This window comes from Ipomoea nil, unplaced genomic scaffold (genome assembly GCF_001879475.1).
Source record: "Ipomoea nil cultivar Tokyo-kokei standard unplaced genomic scaffold, Asagao_1.1 scaffold0382, whole genome shotgun sequence".
NCBI classification, from domain to species: domain Eukaryota; kingdom Viridiplantae; phylum Streptophyta; class Magnoliopsida; order Solanales; family Convolvulaceae; genus Ipomoea; species Ipomoea nil.
Window position 1 is genome coordinate 1,936,815 of NW_017616810.1, and position 21,373 is coordinate 1,958,187.

Genomic DNA, 21,373 nt, shown 5'->3' on the forward strand with positions numbered 1-21,373 from the left:
AGTTCATGTGAGGATTTATTATTTTTTGATTTTGTTTGACAAGTCAAGTAAAACGTGGACACAGAACCTCTAGGTGTAATCTTCCGCTCAATACTAGAATCGATAAATGAAACATAGCATTTGAGGTTGGCTCCTCCGACCCGGAGTGGATTCTAGGGAAAGGGTAGAGCCTCACCTTGCTTGTCAGAAAATCGATCCTGTACCTCTTTAAGCAGCTTGGATGGGGGGCCCATTAGTCTTCCTTTTTTATAGATTAATCTCTAATACCAAATCGGATGATTTCTCAACTAAAAACTTAAACTGATAATTGGATTGCACATTTGCATGCATGTTTATGTTTTAGTCCCTCCATCTCATTTGATGTGTATGTTTAGTTTGGTTAACGAGATTTGGTTCAAGTTATTTTCAATTAATTTTTTGTAATATTTAGTTTAGTATTAGTATATATAAAATTTATATATTGAGAAACTACATTAAACATACAAACAAACTAAATTTAAACAAACTAAATTTAAAAATTACAAGAAAACATTAAAGAAGATAATTAATGGTGGCGGGAGCCTGGAGGGCAAGCAACGTTTTAGAAAAAATGAAAAGCATCGTTGTGTACTTGTGTTCTCTTCTTTTTGGATCTAAAATAATTGAGAATTCGTCTATTCATTTAGTATTTTTTTTTTTTTTTAATATGTTGCTAGCATGTTTTAGTGGTCTTAAATCATGGGATTAAAATATTGAATTGTACGAATTTTTTTTTTTTACTATTTTATCTTTTTTTTTTTTTAAAGCATTTACTATTGAGAGTTAATACCCAAAATGGTCCCTCGACTATACCATAATTACTAATTTGGTATTCAACTACCATTTTTACCCAATTAAGTCCTCGACTATGTAACTTTTACTCAATTAAGTCCTCAACTATACAATTCTTACCCAATTTAGTCCTCAACCATACAATTCTTACCCAATTTAGTCCTCTGTATTAATTTGACTGTTTGTTGACTGTCAAAAGTCGGGATAAAATTATAATTTTACAAGATTTCTCCTTCCTCTCCATTTAGCAGCGCCAAACCATGCAGCAATTTCACTCCGATCAGATTTCGATCGTCAAAAAATCGTTGGAAATCAAATTCATGGGCTATCCGATGCATAACCACTACTTCGATACTGACAGGTTTAGAACCCAACCGGAGCTTATTGCTACATGGTTTGGCACTGCTAAATGAGGAGGAAGGAGAAAACTTGTAAAATTACAACTTTATTTCCACTTTTGACAGTCAACAAACAGTCAAATTGACAAAGGACTAAATTGGGTTAAAATTGTATAGTTGAGGACTTAATTGGGTAAGAATGATAGTCGAGGACCAAATTGGTAATTACGACATAGTCGAGGGACTATTTTGGGTATTAACTCTTTACTATTTTATCTTATTAAAATCATTTCTTAATGTTCACTATAAATAACTATCTAATTTTTCTTACTAATTTTTGAGTACAGTCTACAGACAAACACATTTGAATCTTTAAAAACATGAAAAAGAATTTTGATGAGCTTCAATTCAATTATATCCATTTTGTGAGATTACTTTATCCTATAATTAATTTATATGGATTATTAAAGTTTTACCACTTCAACTTTAATCTCTGCTTTAATTTTCAACTGTCTGCTTCTACCACTATATTATATTCCTAGACTACATTCAACTTGTTGACTTAGTTGTATGATAGTGTCCTTTGATTGTGAAAGCATCTTCATCAACACCTTAACCCACTCTTTTCATCATTCTTTTTTTTTTTTTTTTTTTTTTTTTCGTTCTCTTCTTTTCATGTTTTGTTCTAGTGGATTTCTCTTTACTAGCATTTATTACATGTATTCGATCTCTTTTTTTTTTTTTTTTTGCAATGTAGAAATTCGGCCATAATTACTATTTAGGTATAGACATGATAAATTTCACTCTTTTGACGTAATATTTTACAAATCACACTGAATAGATTAACTGCGTTAGAAGATCTTATGTGACAAGTTTAACTAAGAGGGTGTTGACAATAATCAAACTCATTATTTTCTAAGTACGAGAATTATGTTCCACTTACTTAGCCACTCATTCCAGGGCATGCAGTATATTATGATTGATCCAAGACGAAAAGTGTGTCATAGTGTTTGTTTGTTTTTTTTTTTTTTTTTTTTTTTTTTCTCCTCTTAACAAAATTAGGACATGTAACGAGAGTTTTGCTTTATGAGAGTACACTTATTATCATTTTTTAAAAATACTCATGATTCTTTACAATGTAATATTTATTTTATACATTTTCAAACATTTTCAGTTCAAAAAATTTAAGTCCCACCATCAAATTCGAACTTATGATCATCTATTTGGAATGATAAGTTAAATGTCATTACACTATCATTTCCCTTTCAGATATTACCATACTCCAAATAAACCACCACCAACTAATCAACTATATTACAATATAGATACTACCGTACAGCATGTTCAGGACTAACGGTTATAGTTTTTAAATTTTGACCATTTAGATAAGACATTGAAATTTCAATTAAAGTAACATTAAGGTAAATAAAAGTACTAGATATATTGAATCTAACATTTACTATGTGCAATGATTAATTCACGACTACATTACTTGGATGCTTTAATTTAATTTAGTGCTTTTGTTTTTAATGATAAGGAAAATATGCAACTACTATATTTGAGAGTGTGAACGAGATAAATCACATAAGGAAAGTAAATTACACTTAAAACAAATATCTTATATAATCGGTCCAATTTAATCAATAAAGTGTACGTTAATAAAAATCAAACTTGTTACATTTAAATAAGCACCATCATATCTTTCATAGCTTTTTAGTGCCTTAGGTTCTTGATAGATGGAGATGCATGCTATTATCCATGACTTAATACTATCGAATTAATTGGATGACGACTACAAAGTCTTATCACCAAAAAATGGTGCATATATAGGCCAGGCAACTAAAATTAAGTCAATTAACTACAACTATATAATCATGAAATTCATGATATATTCTTTTAGCATGCATGCAACTAAAATTATTAAAGTCAATAAAATACAACTATGTAATCATGAAAAAGATATTCTTTTAGAAGCATTTAATCTACCTCTATTTATAGTATAATTAATGTAAGTATGAATCAATGATATATATGTTTTAGACTGTATTAGAGACCTTATAATTACCGCGCTCTATTAAAGACTTTTTGACGTGTTATCTTTTTAGATCGTGTTTGAGACCTTATATGTACCATTATATTATCTATTAAAGACTTTTTGACGTGTTATCTTTTTAGATCGTGTTAGAGAACTTATTACCCCTCTCAAAATACTCTTTTTTTTTCTTTTTTTTTTTTATCCACAACGTAACATTTGTATATTTTTTTAAGTACAAGGGGAAAAAAAAGAAGAACTCTAAAGGATCTCTCATGCACCATGACAAAATCAACGATCAGCTATAGGTGGATTCCATCATGTGGGGAATTAAAGATCAAAAGTCTAAGACCAAAGTTTTCAAAGCTATCGACTAGTCATTAAAAAAAAAAAAAAAAAAAAAAAAAAAGGTTAATTTTTGTCTCGAAATGAGTGGTCGAATAGGTAAAGTATGACACTTGTGCTTAAAGGTTATGAGTTTAATTTTTTGATTTACAGAAAAGTTCACAGCCACTACTTGAAGGTATGTTTTGGGTGAAGCCGGACTTGTAACCCTAATTGACAAAGATAACAATGAAGTAAATCAATCAAGGTTATTCATAACAGACCTGTTCAAACAAAAAAAAGACAAATAAACAATTTCCACAAGACGTCGAACTTAAAACCTTATTACCCTTTTAATCGAGTCTGTCTCGCAGAATCTTCCAGGCAATGTAGTTTCGATCCCTATACATTCAACAAATGTTGTCATGCTTGTTAGACATTCCTTTGTGACTATCATTGTCAAGGTTTCTAAAGGAGACGTTTGACACCTAAAAAGATCACCTTCGGGTCTTCTTACACGGGCGGGGCCCATTCGTCCGGGAAAGCGGGTCACCATTATGAATTTGGTCAAACTTACTTCTAGAAATGGGCCCAATTTTTGTATTTTTACTTCTTATACAGTATATGGGGCCCCATTATTCTGCTTGTGGGCTTTCATTTTAGTGGATTCTGGGCCCACAATGGGCCTTCCTCAGACCAGTTCTGTCTCCAAGATTACACTTTTCATCTTTATTAAAATATACAGTAATTAAGAACGGTTAAATTAATCTCTTAATTATGAAGAGTTGACAAATATTACCTATAATTACATTTTAATGTAGTGGTTGAGTAGGATTTTCACGACTCTTCTTGTGGACTGCAAGAACTTAAGAACGGTTAAATTAACCTCTTAATTATGGAGAGTTAATCAATATTACCAATAATTACATTCAAATGTAGTAATTGAGTAGCTTAGGGTTTCACGGCTGGACTGCAAGAATCTAAGAACGGTTAAATTAATTTCTTAAATATGGATAGTTAATCAATATTACCTATAATTACATTCTAATGTAGTGATTGAGTAGGGTTTCACAACTCTTCTTATGAACTGCAAAAACCTGCGAAGAAAGTTTTCAGAATTTTTAACAAGAACCTGCGAAGAAAATTTTCAGAATTTTTAATATTTTGAGAGAAGGGAACAAATATGTAGATTATCTAACTAATCTTAAGCACAATGGGAATTTGGGGACTTTGGTCCTCACCTAGCCACTAGATAACAATTTGGGACTTTGGGCATTCTATTTTTTTTTTTTAAAGTTCTTAATTAACATTTAGGTGAAACCTATAGTAGAATCACATTGATATTCATTTAATGTATTAAAATGTTTATATGTTACATGACATAATTCTCATTGAAATTCATTTATATGTTTATTATGAGTCCCTTATGATTAAGAGAAATTGAAGGTGTAGGGCTAAACATGTTCATAAGAAAATTAATTTCTGTTAATTACATTTCATTCAAAGTTGGTGGTTTATCATTGGGGTTGTATGAGTTTGACAATTCACCCAATAGATTGTATTGGTATGACATTATCGTAATTTTAGTAATTTGTTTCTTTCTCTTTGTATAGTATTTAAAATAAAATTGTCTATATAGACTATTTTCATTTGAATAAGTCTTGTGTGAGACCGTCTCAATATATAATACTTTTTATGAATGCATAAAAATAATTACATTTTAATTAAAAAAGTATTACATCTCTCACATGTGACGGTCTCAAACAAGATTTATTTGTTTTCATTTTAGAACATGAAATTTTTTAGGTGATGAAGAAAATCTGCCCGCAGTTATTATTCAATGATGTGTATTCGATAAACATTCCCCATGTTTAATAGTCCGTAAATCACACAAAAAAAGTAAACGAACTGTACTAAGAAAAATATATACGACGGACGTGACTAAGAAAGAATTGACAAGAACAACATGAGATTTTCAAGATTTCAAAGAAACCAACTAACCAAGAATGAAAAGCTTTGATTTGGTACGTAGTGATAACAGCACAACATACATACAGGCAAGAATAGGGGATATGAAAGACAATACTCATTGCTTTGTCTAGGGGACCATATATATATGCATATATATAATGAGGCATCATCTGTATGTCTACAAACATAAGATGCAACTTATTCTTTTACTGTTCTGCAAACTTAACCTTTTTCCTCTTACATGTCAAGATCAGATCATCACCCTGCCTGCCTGCACCCTGCATGCTGTGTTCACCTCATCTCATAAAATAAAACCCCATCAGATCATTCTTCTACTGTACTCTATCTTCCTCACCATAAATTATGCCCATCTTTATTGCTCCTGTCTTCCTATCTAAAAGAGTAGCTGTCGAATGCTCCGAAATGAGTGGTTGAGTAGGTAGAGTATGATTATCATGTCCCTTAGGTAATAGCTGCAGTTTTTCTCGTCACTCACCAAAAAAAAAAAAAAAAGTATTTGATTCTCATTTCTATTTATATTTGGATGTTTGAACCAAATACCCCTAAAACATAGGGATGGATTATTACTTTTAAAAGAATTATATTATATTTTTGTATCTTACAAGTTTTTTCGATCAGCCCACTAATTAAGATTACACGCTAAAGTTAATTATTATTATGCCCGATGTAGGTATATACTTTCAAAACCGAGTTAATACTCAATTTAGTCCTCGATTATAATGGTTTTTTTTTTTCAATTTAGTCCTAAATGTTTTTTGTGCTTAATCGGATTATTGACTTCAATTTGATGGTTTTCTCTAATTGAGTCCTCGATTGTTAGAATCAAGGATTAAATCGAGAAAACCCACTATAGTTGAGGACTAAATTAGGTATTAACCACTATAGTTGAAGACTAATTTGGGTAAAATCACTATAGCCGAAAATTAAATTGAGTATTAATAGATATGAAATTACCAAAATACTGTTAGTCACAGATGATTCAATTAGAGAAAATCATTTAAGCTGAAGAACTCAATTAAGCACAAAAAGACGTTTAGAGCTATAAAAACAAAATCACTATAGTCAAAGACTAAATTCAGTATTAATTCTTCAAAATCCGAACCAAAACTTCTGGTTAAACTAAAAGAGAGAAATAGGTTAGATGCCGAGCAAAAAGAACTATTTTCCAACATAGTATTCTTTCCTATGCAATAATTCTGTTCATGCAACCAAGTACCAACTACAGTGTGGCGTGACTCGTTTGATTTCAAACAACATAGGTACTTCATTTTTTCTTTTTTGGTCTAAAGATGATGTTACATGCCCAACAGAATTTGTATTTGATATTTTTTTTTTTTTTTTTGCGACGAGGAAACCTGTCGGTTGTCGACACTATTATGAGAAGTAAACAAGACTAGAAAAATTTTATACAACGAATTCAATCAAGATGGCGTTGGCAAAATTTTAATTATTTTGTTCAACTAAACTCATAGTATTATAATAAAGTTCATTAATATATATGCAATAATCAATAAACACAAAAATTGTAATATTTACCCTCTTAGACATGCTTATGGCACATGGTCTTTAATTTTTAGTATAATTTTTTTTGGCACGATCTTTTTAATATAGTTTATTTCTCATGTGTAGTTTTATACAGAAATGAGGTTTAATAATGATTGTAAATTTTTCTCATAATTTAAAAAAATATGTAATATTTATCATGAATTACATCATTTTAAACAAAATTTACAAATAATTATTAATAATATATATATAATTAACATTTTATTTTTTTCTTAAAAATAATAAAGTATTTTTACTTTTCTGTTTTCATCTCTCCCTCTCTTTTACTTCTTTATATATATATATATATATATATATATATATATATAGGAGAATCAAACAGTAGTGATAACTGGAGTTGGGTACTCATTACCTCCCAAAATTAGTTATAATTTTGTTGAATTATGTCATGTGGTGTTATTATGATGTAGATGTAGAGGCTCTTTCCTTTTCAAAAATCTCTGTATGTGTCCCCCCCTCATAAAGCAATTTCAGCTTTAGCAGCCTTTCTATCGGTTTCGAGAGGAATTTTTGTCTACTTTCATTGGAGACTATTTTAATTCAGATCATCTTAAAGTAGCTAATTAGATCTACTACCAGCTTAATTATATTGTCCGGGTGTCAAGTGCCATTAACCTTAGCTTCTTTGTTTCCTGCCCTTTGCCCTTCCTTTTATCCAAAAATAAAAAAAATAAAAATAAATATATATTGCATTTCAATTTGGAGGATTCTCGCCGTTACTCTTGTCTAGAATTGTACTAAATTCGTAAAGTTTTCACCGTTTTTATCTTAGAAACTCGGGGGAGGAAGTTAATCGTAGGATGTGACAAGTTGCATCCAAATTTGAAGGACTCCCACTACTCCTGTCCAGAATTGCATTATAATCTTGAGGGTTCACACTGCTCCTATCTTAAAGACTTGGTGGAGGCCTAGGATTGCATTCCAATTCTAAGGGTTCCCATCGCTAGTTCTTACCATAGAGACTCGGTGTAGGAAGTTAATCGCAAGATGTGTCAGGTTACATCATAATTTGAAAAATTATCACTACTCATGTCTAAGATTGCATTCCAATAACGAGAGTTCTCACCGCTCCTGCCCTGAAAACTTGGTGGAGGAGGTTAATCATTCACGGACTCCCAAATGATTGTACCTAGTTGTCACAATAAAGCTGATTTAATACTTCCCTTTTATGTTCCTGTTAGGAGTCGAACGAAGTTATCAAAGTAAAACTATTAACTTATTTTAAATTTGTTGATCAGTTAATCTATTACTATATTGTTTATAATTTTCCTAACATACATGTTCGGGATATAATTCAGTTGATTGATCAATAATTTAAAGTAAAATTAAGTCAATAGTCGTGGCAAATAAATTTAAATCTTATTAAAATTAAAGAAATTGATCGTATTGAATTTATCCCGTTATAGGGCACTAAACAAGTTCATAAAAAAAATCCCTGCATGGGTAGTGTATTATGATGAGAGAGTTGATTTGAAAGGAAGAGGCAAGCTTAATATATATCATGATTGGATATAGAAATTAGAGGAGAAGTGGCAGTAAATCAGTAATTAAGCATGAACTAACGATAATCCAAGACGCGCATGCACGTATATATATAAGCATGCAGTGCACATAACCAGGCACGCATGCATACATATTATTATTCATTATATATATATTTTACATATTCATATTCTCCATACATGCCTCACAAAACGACACTCTTAAAAAGTTGTCCCATGCAACCAAAACTTACTTATCAATGTTGGATCCTTAATTTAACATTATTGAATCTATATGTTCTAAACTGTTAAATTAGTTCTAAAATTATTTAATAAGTATTTTCTGAATACTATGGAGTATATTACAACGTAGTATCTGTTCTGTACTTTCTCTATCTGTTGCAGTTCAAAAAGTCAATACCCACCATTAGAGTTCAATGTGACTTATCCTCAATGAGAGCTACAAAAATATCATCTGAGCAGAAAATGCTTGGCAAATTATTTAATAAATTAAATAAATTATTTATTTATCAAACTAACTATTTATTGTTTACTTATTTTTCTTTAGCATTTTAGTATAGTTTTAAATTTTATTTTTATATTTAATACGAGTAATATAATATTTTTAATATAATTTCTAAATATATAAATTTTATATATTAAAACTAAACTTAACATTATTAAAAATTGTATTGTAAATGACTCTAGTCAAATATCGTTAACTAAATTATTAGATACATAAATAGAACGGAGAGAGTGTATATTAACATTATAAAAAAATTAAATTATAAATAATTTTAATGAAATATTGTTAACTGAATTATACACAAAATTAAAAGGGGAGATTTAGTATGTAAATTAGAAATTGAAATGCGGGTTATATGAAAAAATTTTAAAATAAAAATAAAAAATCTTAGTAATAGCCAAATAGGTAGGTAGCTGACAGGAAGAACATCTAGGGCAGTGAGAAAGAGGAACACCCAAGCAAACAACTTTGGAAACCCTGAATCAATTGTAATTCCCCATCTGTCGCCTGTCTTTATTTAACCCAATGTAAATATATAATACTCCGTAACAGAAAATTAACCATCAAACCTTATTCTCATTTTTTGAAATTGGATAATGAGGAAAACTCGCAATTATTATGTATCGAGATCTAAGTAAATTTTAATCTTATATATTAGTCAACAAATTACATTAGAAAGACTGAGATGACGTTAATAAGAAACAAACCTATGACATTTTATTATGAGAATCATACTTTATTTACTGGACCGTCTATTTTAAAAAATAGTTTTAAATAGTGCTAAATTAAGATTAGTAGAAGATTAGAAATTCCATATGTATGAAAAGAAAATAAAGTATCAGTCCTTGTATAGGAGACTGGGAACATTACCATCACACCACCCACCCTTCACCTTCTCTCTCTCTCTCTCTCCACTCAATTCTCTTGATTTTGAAAGAATTAAAAAACTGTGCATGTCTTGATCACAACACACAACAGCCCAGTATTTATTTCCCCATAAACACATGGCCTCAAACTCTAAAATAACAAACACACCCAAACCATCTTCCTAGTTGTGTGTTTTTCTAATACCCCATTTCTTGAAACTGCCGAATGGTCAGACGACTAAAAACCAAAGTTTAGAAACTCAGAGGAATTCCATCGATTCCATTCTCTTCTCTCTCTCTCTCTCTTCCCTTTATCTGTTTTAGTGCTTCAAAGAAGCATCGGAAATGGTGCAAGAGTGAAGTAGTAGTGGATTTCCATGGCTTTCATGGGAGGTGTGCTCAGCTCCAATGGCGATGTAGTAGTCTTACTGTTTTCTGTACAATTTTTGCAGAAAAAGACAGGTTTGGAATAAAATTAAAGATCGAAACAAAGAACCAAAACAGAAGGATACAAAAAAATGGCTTCCCACTTCCCCTCCAAGATCCCATCATCATCATCTTCTTCCCCAATCATTTCTCTTCTTGTCTGCTCTGCGCTGCTTGTCTTCTCCGTTTGTCCCGTCCGGCCGCAGGAAACCGGCGCCTCCAACCAGACTTTCCGGCCCGGCGACGAGTCGCGGAAGATGAAAATGATTAGAGATCATCTCATGAAGATCAACAAGCCTGCTGTCAAAACCATTCAGAGTCCGGAAGGGGATATTATTGATTGCGTTCCGTCTCATAAACAACCGGCGTTCGATCATCCGAGGTTGAAGGGACAGAAGCCTTTGGATCCGCCGGAGAGGCCGAAGGGACACGACACGAACGAGAGACTGTACGAGAATTTTCAGCTGTGGAGCTTGTCCGGCGAATCATGCCCGGAAGGAACGGTTCCGATCAGACGAACATTTGAAGACGACATTCTTAGAGCTTCTTCCGTCCGGAGATTCGGAAGAAAAATTGTTGCCCCTGTCCGAAGAGACTCCACCAGCAATGGCCACGAAGTAAATATATATTATCCATACAAATTAACTTCAGACTTTTTTTATGAAACACTTTTTTTTTTTTTTTAACATTATTAATTTAGACTTTTAGTTGAAACGAGATGCGTTTTTCTTTGCTAGCATGCAGTTGGATATGTATCTGGAGAAGAATATTATGGAGCAAAGGCGAACATAAATGTATGGGCGCCTCGCGTAGCTAACCAATTCGAATTCAGCTTGTCACAAATGTGGGTTATTTCTGGATCTTTTGGTGATGATCTCAACACCATTGAAGCCGGTTGGCAGGTATGTTCTGATACCAAATTAAATGATTTATTTTCTGATTTTATATTTTTATTTTTTTTAAATCAACTCAGTATTTTGCTCTGATACCATGTTAAAAAATTTCATTTCTGATTTCAATATGCAGATTAGTCCAGAGCTATATGGAGATAAGTACCCGAGATTCTTCACCTATTGGACGGTACGATTTTTTTTTTTTTTTTTTTTGGTTTAATGGCTAATGAATATTAGGAGGAAATTAAATGAACAATTGATTGATGTGTAGAGTGATGCATATCAAGCGACTGGGTGTTACAATTTACTGTGCTCAGGCTTTGTTCAGACTAATAACAGAATTGCGATTGGCGCGGCAATCTCACCGACATCCTCGTATAACGGCGGTCAATATGACATCAGCATTTTAATCTGGAAGGTAATTATCTACTCCTCTATCTTAATTAGTAATTAACGAATCCTAATTACAGTATCTGGAGATTAACGAATTTAACAACAATCGCTTTCTAAACACTACAAAAAGAATAAAGAATAAAAAAACAAAAAGTAATATCTGTCCTACTTCTTTTTTATTTTTTTTAAATATTTCCATGGCATCAATTATTCTTGCCTTGCAAACCAATACTGTTGTAGTAGTAATGATTCCAATGTCCACTCATAGAAATAGTAATTATTATTTTTCAATAAAAAATAAGTTTATTACAATTACAACGAAGAAAAATAAAGTCGGAGGGGACAAGGCACAAACATGGAAAAAAAAAGAATTAAAATAAAATAAATAATAATTATTCTACTTCTTACTTGTACCCTTTTTTTTTTAATCATTTGGTATAATGTTATTCAATTAACTTGTAATAAAATTAATTAAGTGAAGAATAGTTAACAAATGTCCCGAAAAGAGTAATCAAGTAGGTAAAACATAATTCTTGTACCTAAAGATTGCGAATTCGATTCTTGTCAATGTTCAATATTCTCTTTAGATCGAATTTCCCTCGTCACATAGAAAAAGTTAACAAATATTTAAAATAGATATAATAATTTTAAATAAAATTTCTAATTTTATGAAGTATATATAGTATTGTATAAAATTTCAAGCATGAATAGGTAGCTAGCTTAGCCAATGTAAGGAAAAGGAACATGGCGCACATTAGTCGTTTGTGTGATTGTAGATTTAAATGAAGCTTGGACCATAGCCTATACTATAATACGCCAGATGTAAGGCATTATACTATATACGCGTGCACTTTAGCATTGGTAGTGAGATTTTATGCAATTATTTTGTCTGCACTTTACGTTTTCTCACTTTGTGAGATTCTCTTGACTCTTTCAACCTAAGCAAACATCCTCCCTGACTCTATGCTTTTCTCATTTTTTTCCCCACCTCCTATATATAGACACATAATACTATACTAACATCTACATACAACTTGCGAGACGAGACTAATTCAGTTAAATTTTAATCAGTCTCATCCAATTAATTTTTAATTTGTGACTTCTTCTAGTTGACACTATGAAATTATGTTATTATAATGTTCTCCATATCATTCTAATTTTATTGAATATCTCTAAAGAAAATTACAATATTTTGATGAAAGAGAATTACAAATCTTTCTAATTTTTTGTTGACTTCTTCTCATAGACACTTTGAAATAAGTTTCAAAGGGTTGCAAGTGCATATTAATTTTCACATCATGTGTTTTACATTCTCACATCACTTAAACCTATTAAGTTATAATTATATTTGATAATATATACTTGCACAAAACTTTGATATGATGAAAATCGACCATCTCATGAAAACTTGTAAGAGAAAACGTTTTGCATTCTAAAACTTCTTGTTCCAAAAAAAAAAATTACAAAAACTCTATAAAATGTTTCAAAATCTTGTGTTTTTTCTATGTTTTGTTTTCTTGGTCATTTTCGACTTTTGTGCTACCTAGCTAACCACCCATGATTTTGTGTATTTCTTGGCTGCAGGACCCCAAGCATGGGAACTGGTGGCTGGAGTTTGGATCAGGGAACTTAGTAGGGTATTGGCCATCATTTTTGTTCACACATCTCAGGAGTTCAGCCAGCATGGTACAATTTGGGGGTGAAATTGTGAATAGCAAAACCTCAGGGGCTTCTCACACATCAACCCAAATGGGGAGTGGACATTTTGCAGGAGAGGGTTTTGGAAAAGCTTCATATTTTCGAAATTTGCAGATTGTGGATTGGGATAATAGCCTTATACCGCTGTCGAATCTCAAAGTTTTGGCTGACCATCCAAGCTGTTATGATATACAAGGAGGGATTAATCGAGTTTGGGGTAATTATTTTTATTATGGAGGACCTGGGAGAAATTCTAGATGTTCCTAAAGGGTACATCTACAATTTTCTTCTCTTTTTTGGGGTTTTTTTCTTGGGATTTGAGGTATATGGGTGAGGTTTGGGGTATTCTTTCCATTGTATTCTTCACTAACAAGTGATACATTAATTTATACCACCTTGTAGGCCAGGGGCATTCTGTAAATTGGTCAAATGAAGAAATTATATACTACTGAATATATGATATGATTTTGTTGTGCAATTAAGTTTTGATCTTGATGCCATAAGTTAGAATGAGATGATATAGGTCTCTTTCAACTTAACTAAATGTCTTGAATTCGAATTATGGGAATACAATTACCTTTGTCACCATTTTGGGGTCTTACCCGGCACAAACATGATTAATCTTGGTGTGTAGGATCCTAGTGTACAAAAAAGAACTCTTAGATGTTTTATACATTCTGTGAACAAGAACAATGAGAGTTTTCTTGTCATCGAGAATTGAATATTATAACATAGGAAGTTCTTTTATCCATACCAATCCAATCTTGCCTTGGATCCAAAATTCCTTTCATCTCTTTTTTTTTTTTTTCCCTCTATAATATACTGAGTCTTTATTGCCAAATCATATGATGACGTATCACAAACATAAACAAACAAGAGAAGCGAAAAAAAAAAAAAAAAAAAAAAAAAAAAAGAAGGAATTTCGGAGATTAGAGTGTAATTTTTTTTTTTTTTTACAAAATTATCACAAAATATGTCACCATGCTATAATGCTCCAAGCCTACAAATGGCCAAGGCAACTTCAATTATTAGATAGAACAGGTCGACAGGGTAGAAAAATTGCGCATTCGGGGAATCGAACCCCGGTCAGTACCGTGGGAGGGTACTATGATACCACTACACCAAATGCGCTTCTTGGTTTCTAATATTGTATTTTTTTACTTTTATACTTATTTCTCCTGACATGTTTAGTGACATTATATATTAGATAGGTCAGGGTAGAAAACAATGCGCATTCGGGGAATCGAACCCCGGTCAGTACCGTGGGAGGGTACTATGATACCACTACACCAAATGCGCTTTTTGGTTCCTATATTGTATTTCTTACATTTAGAATCGTATGTCTTCTGACATGTTTAATTCATTATATATATTTGGGACCATAAATAAATCATTTTATATAATAAGTTTTTTGGCATTTCATATTTATTTTGATATATCTATTACGAGCAAATACCAATTTTAGTCCCACGAGTATTAGTAAAATGATAGTTTTGGTCTATATGTTTCATTCATACCAATTTCTATCAATGACTATTGTTTTAATACCAATTTTCATCAACGACTATTATTTTAGTACTAATTTTTATTTACGACTATTATTTTAGTGTCAAATTCATCACGCCGATTACTACTTTTAAGACATGCTGAAATCTAAAAATTTTAAGGGTATTTTCATCATTTTCAACTTAAGATCCCAATTTGAGCATGAATAAAGAGATTTAACCCCTAAGATCGATCCCAATTCACAGTTCTCCTCCTCATCCTTCTTTAATTTGAGGAGGAGAACTGCGAATTGGGATCGATCTTAATTTGAAAGGGATGAAAAACACTTAATAATTTCATATTTAAGCATGTCTTAAATGAAGGGGGTGAAGAACGTGATGAATTTTGACACTAAAACAATAGTTGTGGACGAAAATTGGTACTAATACAATAGTCGTGGATGGAAACTGATAGGAATTAAACATGTGAATCAAAACTGTCATTTTACTAATACTCGTGGGACCAAAATTGGTATTTGCCCTATCTATTAGCTATTACAAGTCACTAATATATTTTAATCTTCTTAAAATTTCCCTTACATCATTAATAATTTCGCCAATTAAATATTAAACACTAGCCAAACATATTGTGCTCAAATATCATGTATTGATCTCTCATATGAAAGGTCATGTGATCAAGTCTCAGTGAATGTAGTATTGAAAAAGTATCTATGAACAGAGGGTAATAGAGACAAAAAAAAGTATTAAACACCAAATTAATTTTACCTAAAACAAATACAACCGTATACTATTATATAATTTATTTCTCAATCAACCTTTGAAGGCATCGTAATTTTTCATTTCTATATTTGAAATTTTAAAAATGACAAAGATTTTTTTATATTATTATTTAAAGGGAAAGCAATTAAGACATCGAACTCGAATTGAGATCTTAAGTTGAAAAAGACGAAAATACCTTTAAAAATTTTAGATTGATTTTGGTATGTCTTAAACAAATGAGTAATTGACGTGATGAATTTTGGCACTAAAACAATAATCATTGATGAAAATTGATACTAAAACAATAATCGTGGATAAAAATTAAACATGTGTACTAAAACTGTCATTTTGTTAATACTGGTGAGACCAAAATACTTTGCTTGATTTAAAAATACCATAATGGTACATAGGTTGTTGTACTAAACGATGTTAAGATGTCGGGACTAACAAGACATTGTATGACTACAGCGTTGGCAGCGGTTGAAGGCATGTCGTGTGTCATCAACCTTCATCAACGGCCACCAAAATCAGATTTTGAAGCGGGAAGACTCTCAACTCTCAAGCGCATGAAATGCGGGCAACGAGAAATCTGTGAGTGTGTGTGTTTTTTTTGTGTGTGTGTGTGTGTTTTTTTTTTCTTAAATTAGTTTTCTATTGTCTGTTTGCTCAACATTCAATTCAAGGCTCCGGGAGAGTTTAGCCCTTTCCATATTGGGCTAAAAGGTGGTTAAATCTCGTCCCAAGCAAGCCTTCTCTTGGCTCGAAGAAGGCTTGTGGGAAAACGCAGATATATAAATATGTATATGTTGTTGTTGTTGTTGATTTTGTTATGTAGGCGGTGGTGGATTAATATGTTGGTGAAAATGATACGGTGGTGGTGGATAATGGCGCTGCGATTGGCGGAGGTATTTGTGTGCGCCGCGATTCATATGGGATATGGGTTTTACATATTCACCACCGCCGTGGCCGGCGATGTATCTCAGGCCTGGAGCGACTGGTTTTTCAAGCCCAATGTGGAGACTGGGCTCAAAGCTCAGGTTTCAATGGCGACAACCACCGTTAATGATCTACCTCCCATTGTGTTGGTTCATGGGATCTTTGGTTTTGGCAAAGGGGTATTTAATTTCATTTTTCTCTTCCTTTTATTGGGTTCTATATATTATTTTCAGTTTTTTCCCTCTGTCCCATTTTACATGTCTTACTTTTTTTTAGTTTGTCTCAAAATAGTGTCATTTTTTCAAAATTGAACATATCTATCATTCAACATTTCCCAATTTACCCTTTTGACTTTTCAAATTTCTAGAGGTAAGTACAATTGTACTTTGTACAAATAACACCTACTTTTGAGGGGCAAAATTAAAAAATTAATAACATTTGTTATGTTGTATTCAAAACCGTACAAAATGCAAATGAGACAATCAATTAAGGACGGATGGAATAATTTTTTAAAATTTAGTCTCATAATTTGTAAATCATGATCACATTTAGTTCCTCTAACTTAATTTTTAATTACCGGTAACTATACTTATCTTAAAGGATAAAATTATCAATTTTCATTACATTTATTCATATATTTCTCGAGGAGAGAAAATGAAAATGACAATTTTGCCCTTTACGATATGTTGCTTGAAATTCTGGCCACCCCTTAAGGATAAAATTGGCAATTTTCATTACTTTTTTCTTAACCTTCTTGGAAAGGAGACAAAAATGACAATTTTATCATTCAAGATAAGTCACTATTTGCTTAGAATTTGGTCCTCTGAGACTGGAAATTAAGTCAGAATGACCAAATGTGAAAAAATTAATAGCCGGGAATCAGATATCAAAATGGTTTTATAGTTGTGAGACAATGTGGAAAAAACTCAGTATTATTCCCTACTTTATGCATAGTCAGTGTATAGTTACTGTATTGATCAGTTTTTGGGTTGTGGGATTTGAATTGCACTGTAGAGATTGGGAGGGTTATCTTATTTTGCTGGAGCAGAGAAGAAGGATAATAGGGTTCTTGTGCCTGATTTGGGGTCACTCACTAGCATTTATGATAGGTAGGTGCTTCACTGAAACCCAAACTGGATTCTATATATCTTACACTTATTTGGTTATGTGCTTGCTTATGTTATGTCATTCATGGAATGTTTTTGCAATAGTTGTTGTCGGGTTCTTTACTGTTTGCAGGGCTCGGGAATTGTTTTATTATTTGAAAGGAGGAATTGTTGATTATGGAGAAGAACATAGCAGGAATTGTGGGCACTCCCAATTTGGACGAGTTTATGAACAAGGTTGGAACTTTTTGATTTCATCCTAGTCTATAATGCTGTGACTTAAAAGGGTAGTAAGAATTTCATTTCTTGCCCACAAAAGGCGAAATCTCTGGCCCCGAGATCTCATACTTTGGCCCGATTAGATTCTGGAGAAGTAAATCACGCTGACTTAGACTCATTAGGTGGGAGGACCAGTCATCCCCACGTAAGGGTGAAATTCATTATCTGTCACCCAAGAACTAATTGAGCTATCTGGGAGGGCGAGAATTTGATTTCTTGCGATTGTGATGATTGGATTGCAGGGCATTACCCTGAGTGGGATGAGGATCACCCTATTCACTTTGTTGGACATTCGGCTGGTGCCCAGGTTGTTCGTGTTTTACAGCAAATGTTGGCTGACAAGGTTTGGTTTGTTATCCTTAAAATCAATTCCAGAAAATCTGGTTTAGCCTATGTTTTTAACAACAAAAGTACAAAACTAAGACTTGCTCCATTCATAGGCATTCGCGGGATATGAAAAAACTTCAGAGAATTGGATCATAAGCATAACGTCGTTATCTGGAGCATTCAATGGGACAACAAGAGCATACCTAGATGGCATGGAGTAAGCTTCTGAAATTGTTTTTGTTTATTTTGATTTGTCAATGTTATCGAGTTCTGGTGTGTTCAATGTTATCTATATCAATGTTCTTGAAATCGTTACCAACAGACCTGGAGATGGGAAGGCTATGAAAACCGTCTCTCTACTCCAGATTTGTCGGGTTGGAGTGCTAATTTACGAGTGGCTTGACATCCGTTGGCTGAAGGCGTACTACAACTTTGGGTTTGATCATTTCAATCTCTCCCGGGGGAAGATTGGCGTTTGGGGTCTTGTCGGGTGCCTGTTGGGTAAATCCGGTCCCTTTGCTTCGGGGGACTGGATATTGCCCGACCTCACTATCCAAGGGTCCATCAAACTGAACACGGGCTTACATACATTTCCCAATACATACTACTTCAGCTATGCTACAAAGCGTACGAGGAAAATTATGGGCATTAGTGTTCCTTCGGGCGTTCTTGGCATACACCCTATGCTACTTATCAGAGTCCTCGAGATGAGCCAGTGGCGACACCCTTCTGATGTCCCGGTTCCTTATAAAGGTTACAGGTGTGTGTTCTTCTTAGCTCTTGTCTTGTGGATTTTGTGGACATTAAGGAACTTGTCTTGTCTGTCATTCTGGATTTGCAGAAATTACCTTAAACAAGATTGTTTTTTCGTTTGTGTAACATATGCAGAGATCAAGATTGGTGGGAAAACGACGGGGCACTCAACACAAAATCCATGATGTACCCTTGCTTGCCGGTTGAGCATCCAAGCCAGTTCGTCGTAAAGGATTCTGAATGCCAGCCTTTGCAACCGGGCATTTGGTATAATATATGCATTTGTCGCTTTTATTGATGACTTTACTCGAATGAATCTAATGTCTGTATTGACATCTCTCATAAGAACAAGACAGACAACGAGTTTCAAAGGATGACATGACAAGAAACATTTGATTTCCTCGTTATATCTGTGCAGGTATTACAAGGTTGTTGAAGGCGACCACATTCTGTTCATCGTGAACCGGGAGAGGGCTGGAGTTCAATTCGATTTGATATACGACAGCATATTTGAGCGATGCAGGAAACATGCGTTTAGGAAGATTCCAACGTTACCAAACCAAACAGCACAATAGTTAACAGGCTGGATATCTGTCTTGGTAAACTACTACTGTCTGCTTTGGCTAGACTAGAAGAGAGTACTGCAATATATATATATATACTTCAGTAGTAATATGAATGTATGTAATTATGTAAATATGAATGTATAGATATACTTCTCTGATCTTCATTGGTGCTTTTTTGGATTGCAACTTCTGCTTCTCTGTATCATATAGCCAACTCTAGTTTGTAGGATTCTGAAGAACAATGTAACCAAGTGTGTAAACACTTACAGGATTTCATAGCTACTTTCTCAATCTACTGAAGCACAAAGAGCCAATACTGCCCCCACGGGGGCTATTATAATGTTCATTAGTATCTGTTTATAGTTACTTTCTCAACATATTGAAGCACAAAGAGTCAATACTGCTCCTACTGTGCCTATAACAATGTAGTATTTGGTCATAACTACTTTCTCAACTTACTAAAGCACAAAGAGTCAATATCACCCCTATTGGAGCTATTACAATGTAGCATCTGTTCATAACCATGACCGGATTTTGGGTGTGCAAAGATGGGCAATGGCACATGGCCTCAATTTTTAGAGGGCCTAATATTTACATTTTGAAAGAAAATCATATATTTTACCGTAGGAACTGTGATTTTTACATTCAACTAGTGTTACATAGTTCTTTCTTATTTGAAATATAAAAAAACATATATTTTACAGTATTGGTTTTAAGATTGCGCTTATAATTTTGATAAGGCCTTATTTATTTATTTATAAGAACAGAGCCACAAATAATCAAGACTATTACAATGTAGTACGTATCTGTTCATAGCCAATTTAATTTCTCAATCTACTCAAGCATAAAGCGTCAATACTGTCCTACTAGACTACAAGATCATTGGCATCGAAGGTGTCTGAATTTATTAAACAGGCACTATAGTTCTCCTACGGCAAATAGGGCATGTTGGGTTGTTCCGCAGCCATGGAACAATGCAGATATGGTGAAACCTGTGAGAACATGGATCCAATGGAGTGATCACCGCCCCTTCCAAAAACCCTTCCAAGCAGATACAGCATTCGCCCCCCTCCTCTTCTTCATCCCCAGTAAACTCTTCCATCCTCAACCTACAAATTTCCCGCTCCGACATACCTCCTAAACTCACGGCAGAACCAAAGGATTGAGAAAGATCATACACCTCTTCAACCAAAGCTGAGATTTCATCGTCGTTTAAGGAATCATCATCAGCAGCTCCGTCTTCCTCGGACCCTTGTCCTCCCAACTCTTCTACATCATTAGTTAGCAGGATTACCCTTATGGACAACCCGGAAACCCAACCACTACGGCTAACTACGTTAAAAGCACGGGTTGCTATATCATCGGCGACTTGGGGGGGGCCTCCATACTCCAGGTTCGCGATTATGGCCGACATGAACGATGAAGCGTTCGCCGGAGAAGCGAAGTTCAAGACCGGATTGAAGTGAAATTCATGGTCAGAAGTAATCGGCGGAGTATAAGGCTCAGATCGACGTGAGGGTGGCACCTCAAATCTAGTTGTGTTGCGAATGTACAATCTTCCCTCAGTTGGATGTTGTGATTCTACAAACTCGATTTGGATCGCATTCAGATATGATATTGTTCTCACCATTATTCTGCAATTATGTTTCTTGGGTTAATTAATTAAGCACTTAAGCCCTAGCTTCTTTCTAGCAATGAGCTGAGAGAACTCAGGTACAAATTTGCATATTTATTCATGTAATTATCATATTTCTATTAGGATTAGGGTAATAATAATAATAATACTTCAATCCTATT

General features: G+C 33.3%; 2 protein-coding genes and 2 non-coding genes across 5 annotated transcripts; 2 read left to right on the forward strand and 2 right to left on the reverse strand.

Annotated features, from left to right (window-relative positions):
- The first annotated feature begins 9,968 nt into the window (after positions 1-9,968).
- On the forward strand, positions 9,969-13,823 carry LOC109171804. Its single transcript, XM_019320880.1, has 5 exons — positions 9,969-10,978; positions 11,099-11,263; positions 11,388-11,441; positions 11,526-11,672; positions 13,232-13,823. Exons 1-5 carry the CDS (start codon positions 10,454-10,456, stop codon positions 13,610-13,612), a joined length of 1,272 nt encoding a protein of 423 aa, XP_019176425.1. The 5' UTR covers positions 9,969-10,453; the 3' UTR covers positions 13,613-13,823.
- A 582-nt stretch (positions 13,824-14,405) lies between these two features.
- Positions 14,406-14,476, reverse strand: TRNAG-CCC. Its single transcript has one exon. It is a non-coding gene; the product is annotated as a tRNA-Gly (tRNA).
- A 97-nt stretch (positions 14,477-14,573) lies between these two features.
- Positions 14,574-14,644, reverse strand: TRNAG-CCC. Its single transcript has one exon. It is a non-coding gene; the product is annotated as a tRNA-Gly (tRNA).
- Positions 14,645-16,140: 1,496 nt separating this feature from the next.
- Positions 16,141-19,922, forward strand: LOC109171816 (lipase-like). Of its 2 annotated transcripts, XM_019320896.1 has the most exons (9): positions 16,141-16,200; positions 16,445-16,724; positions 17,560-17,654; positions 17,785-17,888; positions 18,173-18,273; positions 18,371-18,474; positions 18,580-19,017; positions 19,146-19,277; positions 19,429-19,922. In XM_019320896.1, exons 1-9 carry the CDS (start codon positions 16,181-16,183, stop codon positions 19,583-19,585), a joined length of 1,431 nt encoding a protein of 476 aa, XP_019176441.1. In that variant the 5' UTR covers positions 16,141-16,180; the 3' UTR covers positions 19,586-19,922. The 2 variants fall into 2 exon arrangements, with proteins under 2 accessions (XP_019176441.1, XP_019176440.1); XM_019320895.1 differs by lacking the exon at positions 16,141-16,200 and having other exon boundaries at positions 16,300-16,724.
- Positions 19,923-21,373: the final 1,451 nt, after the last annotated feature.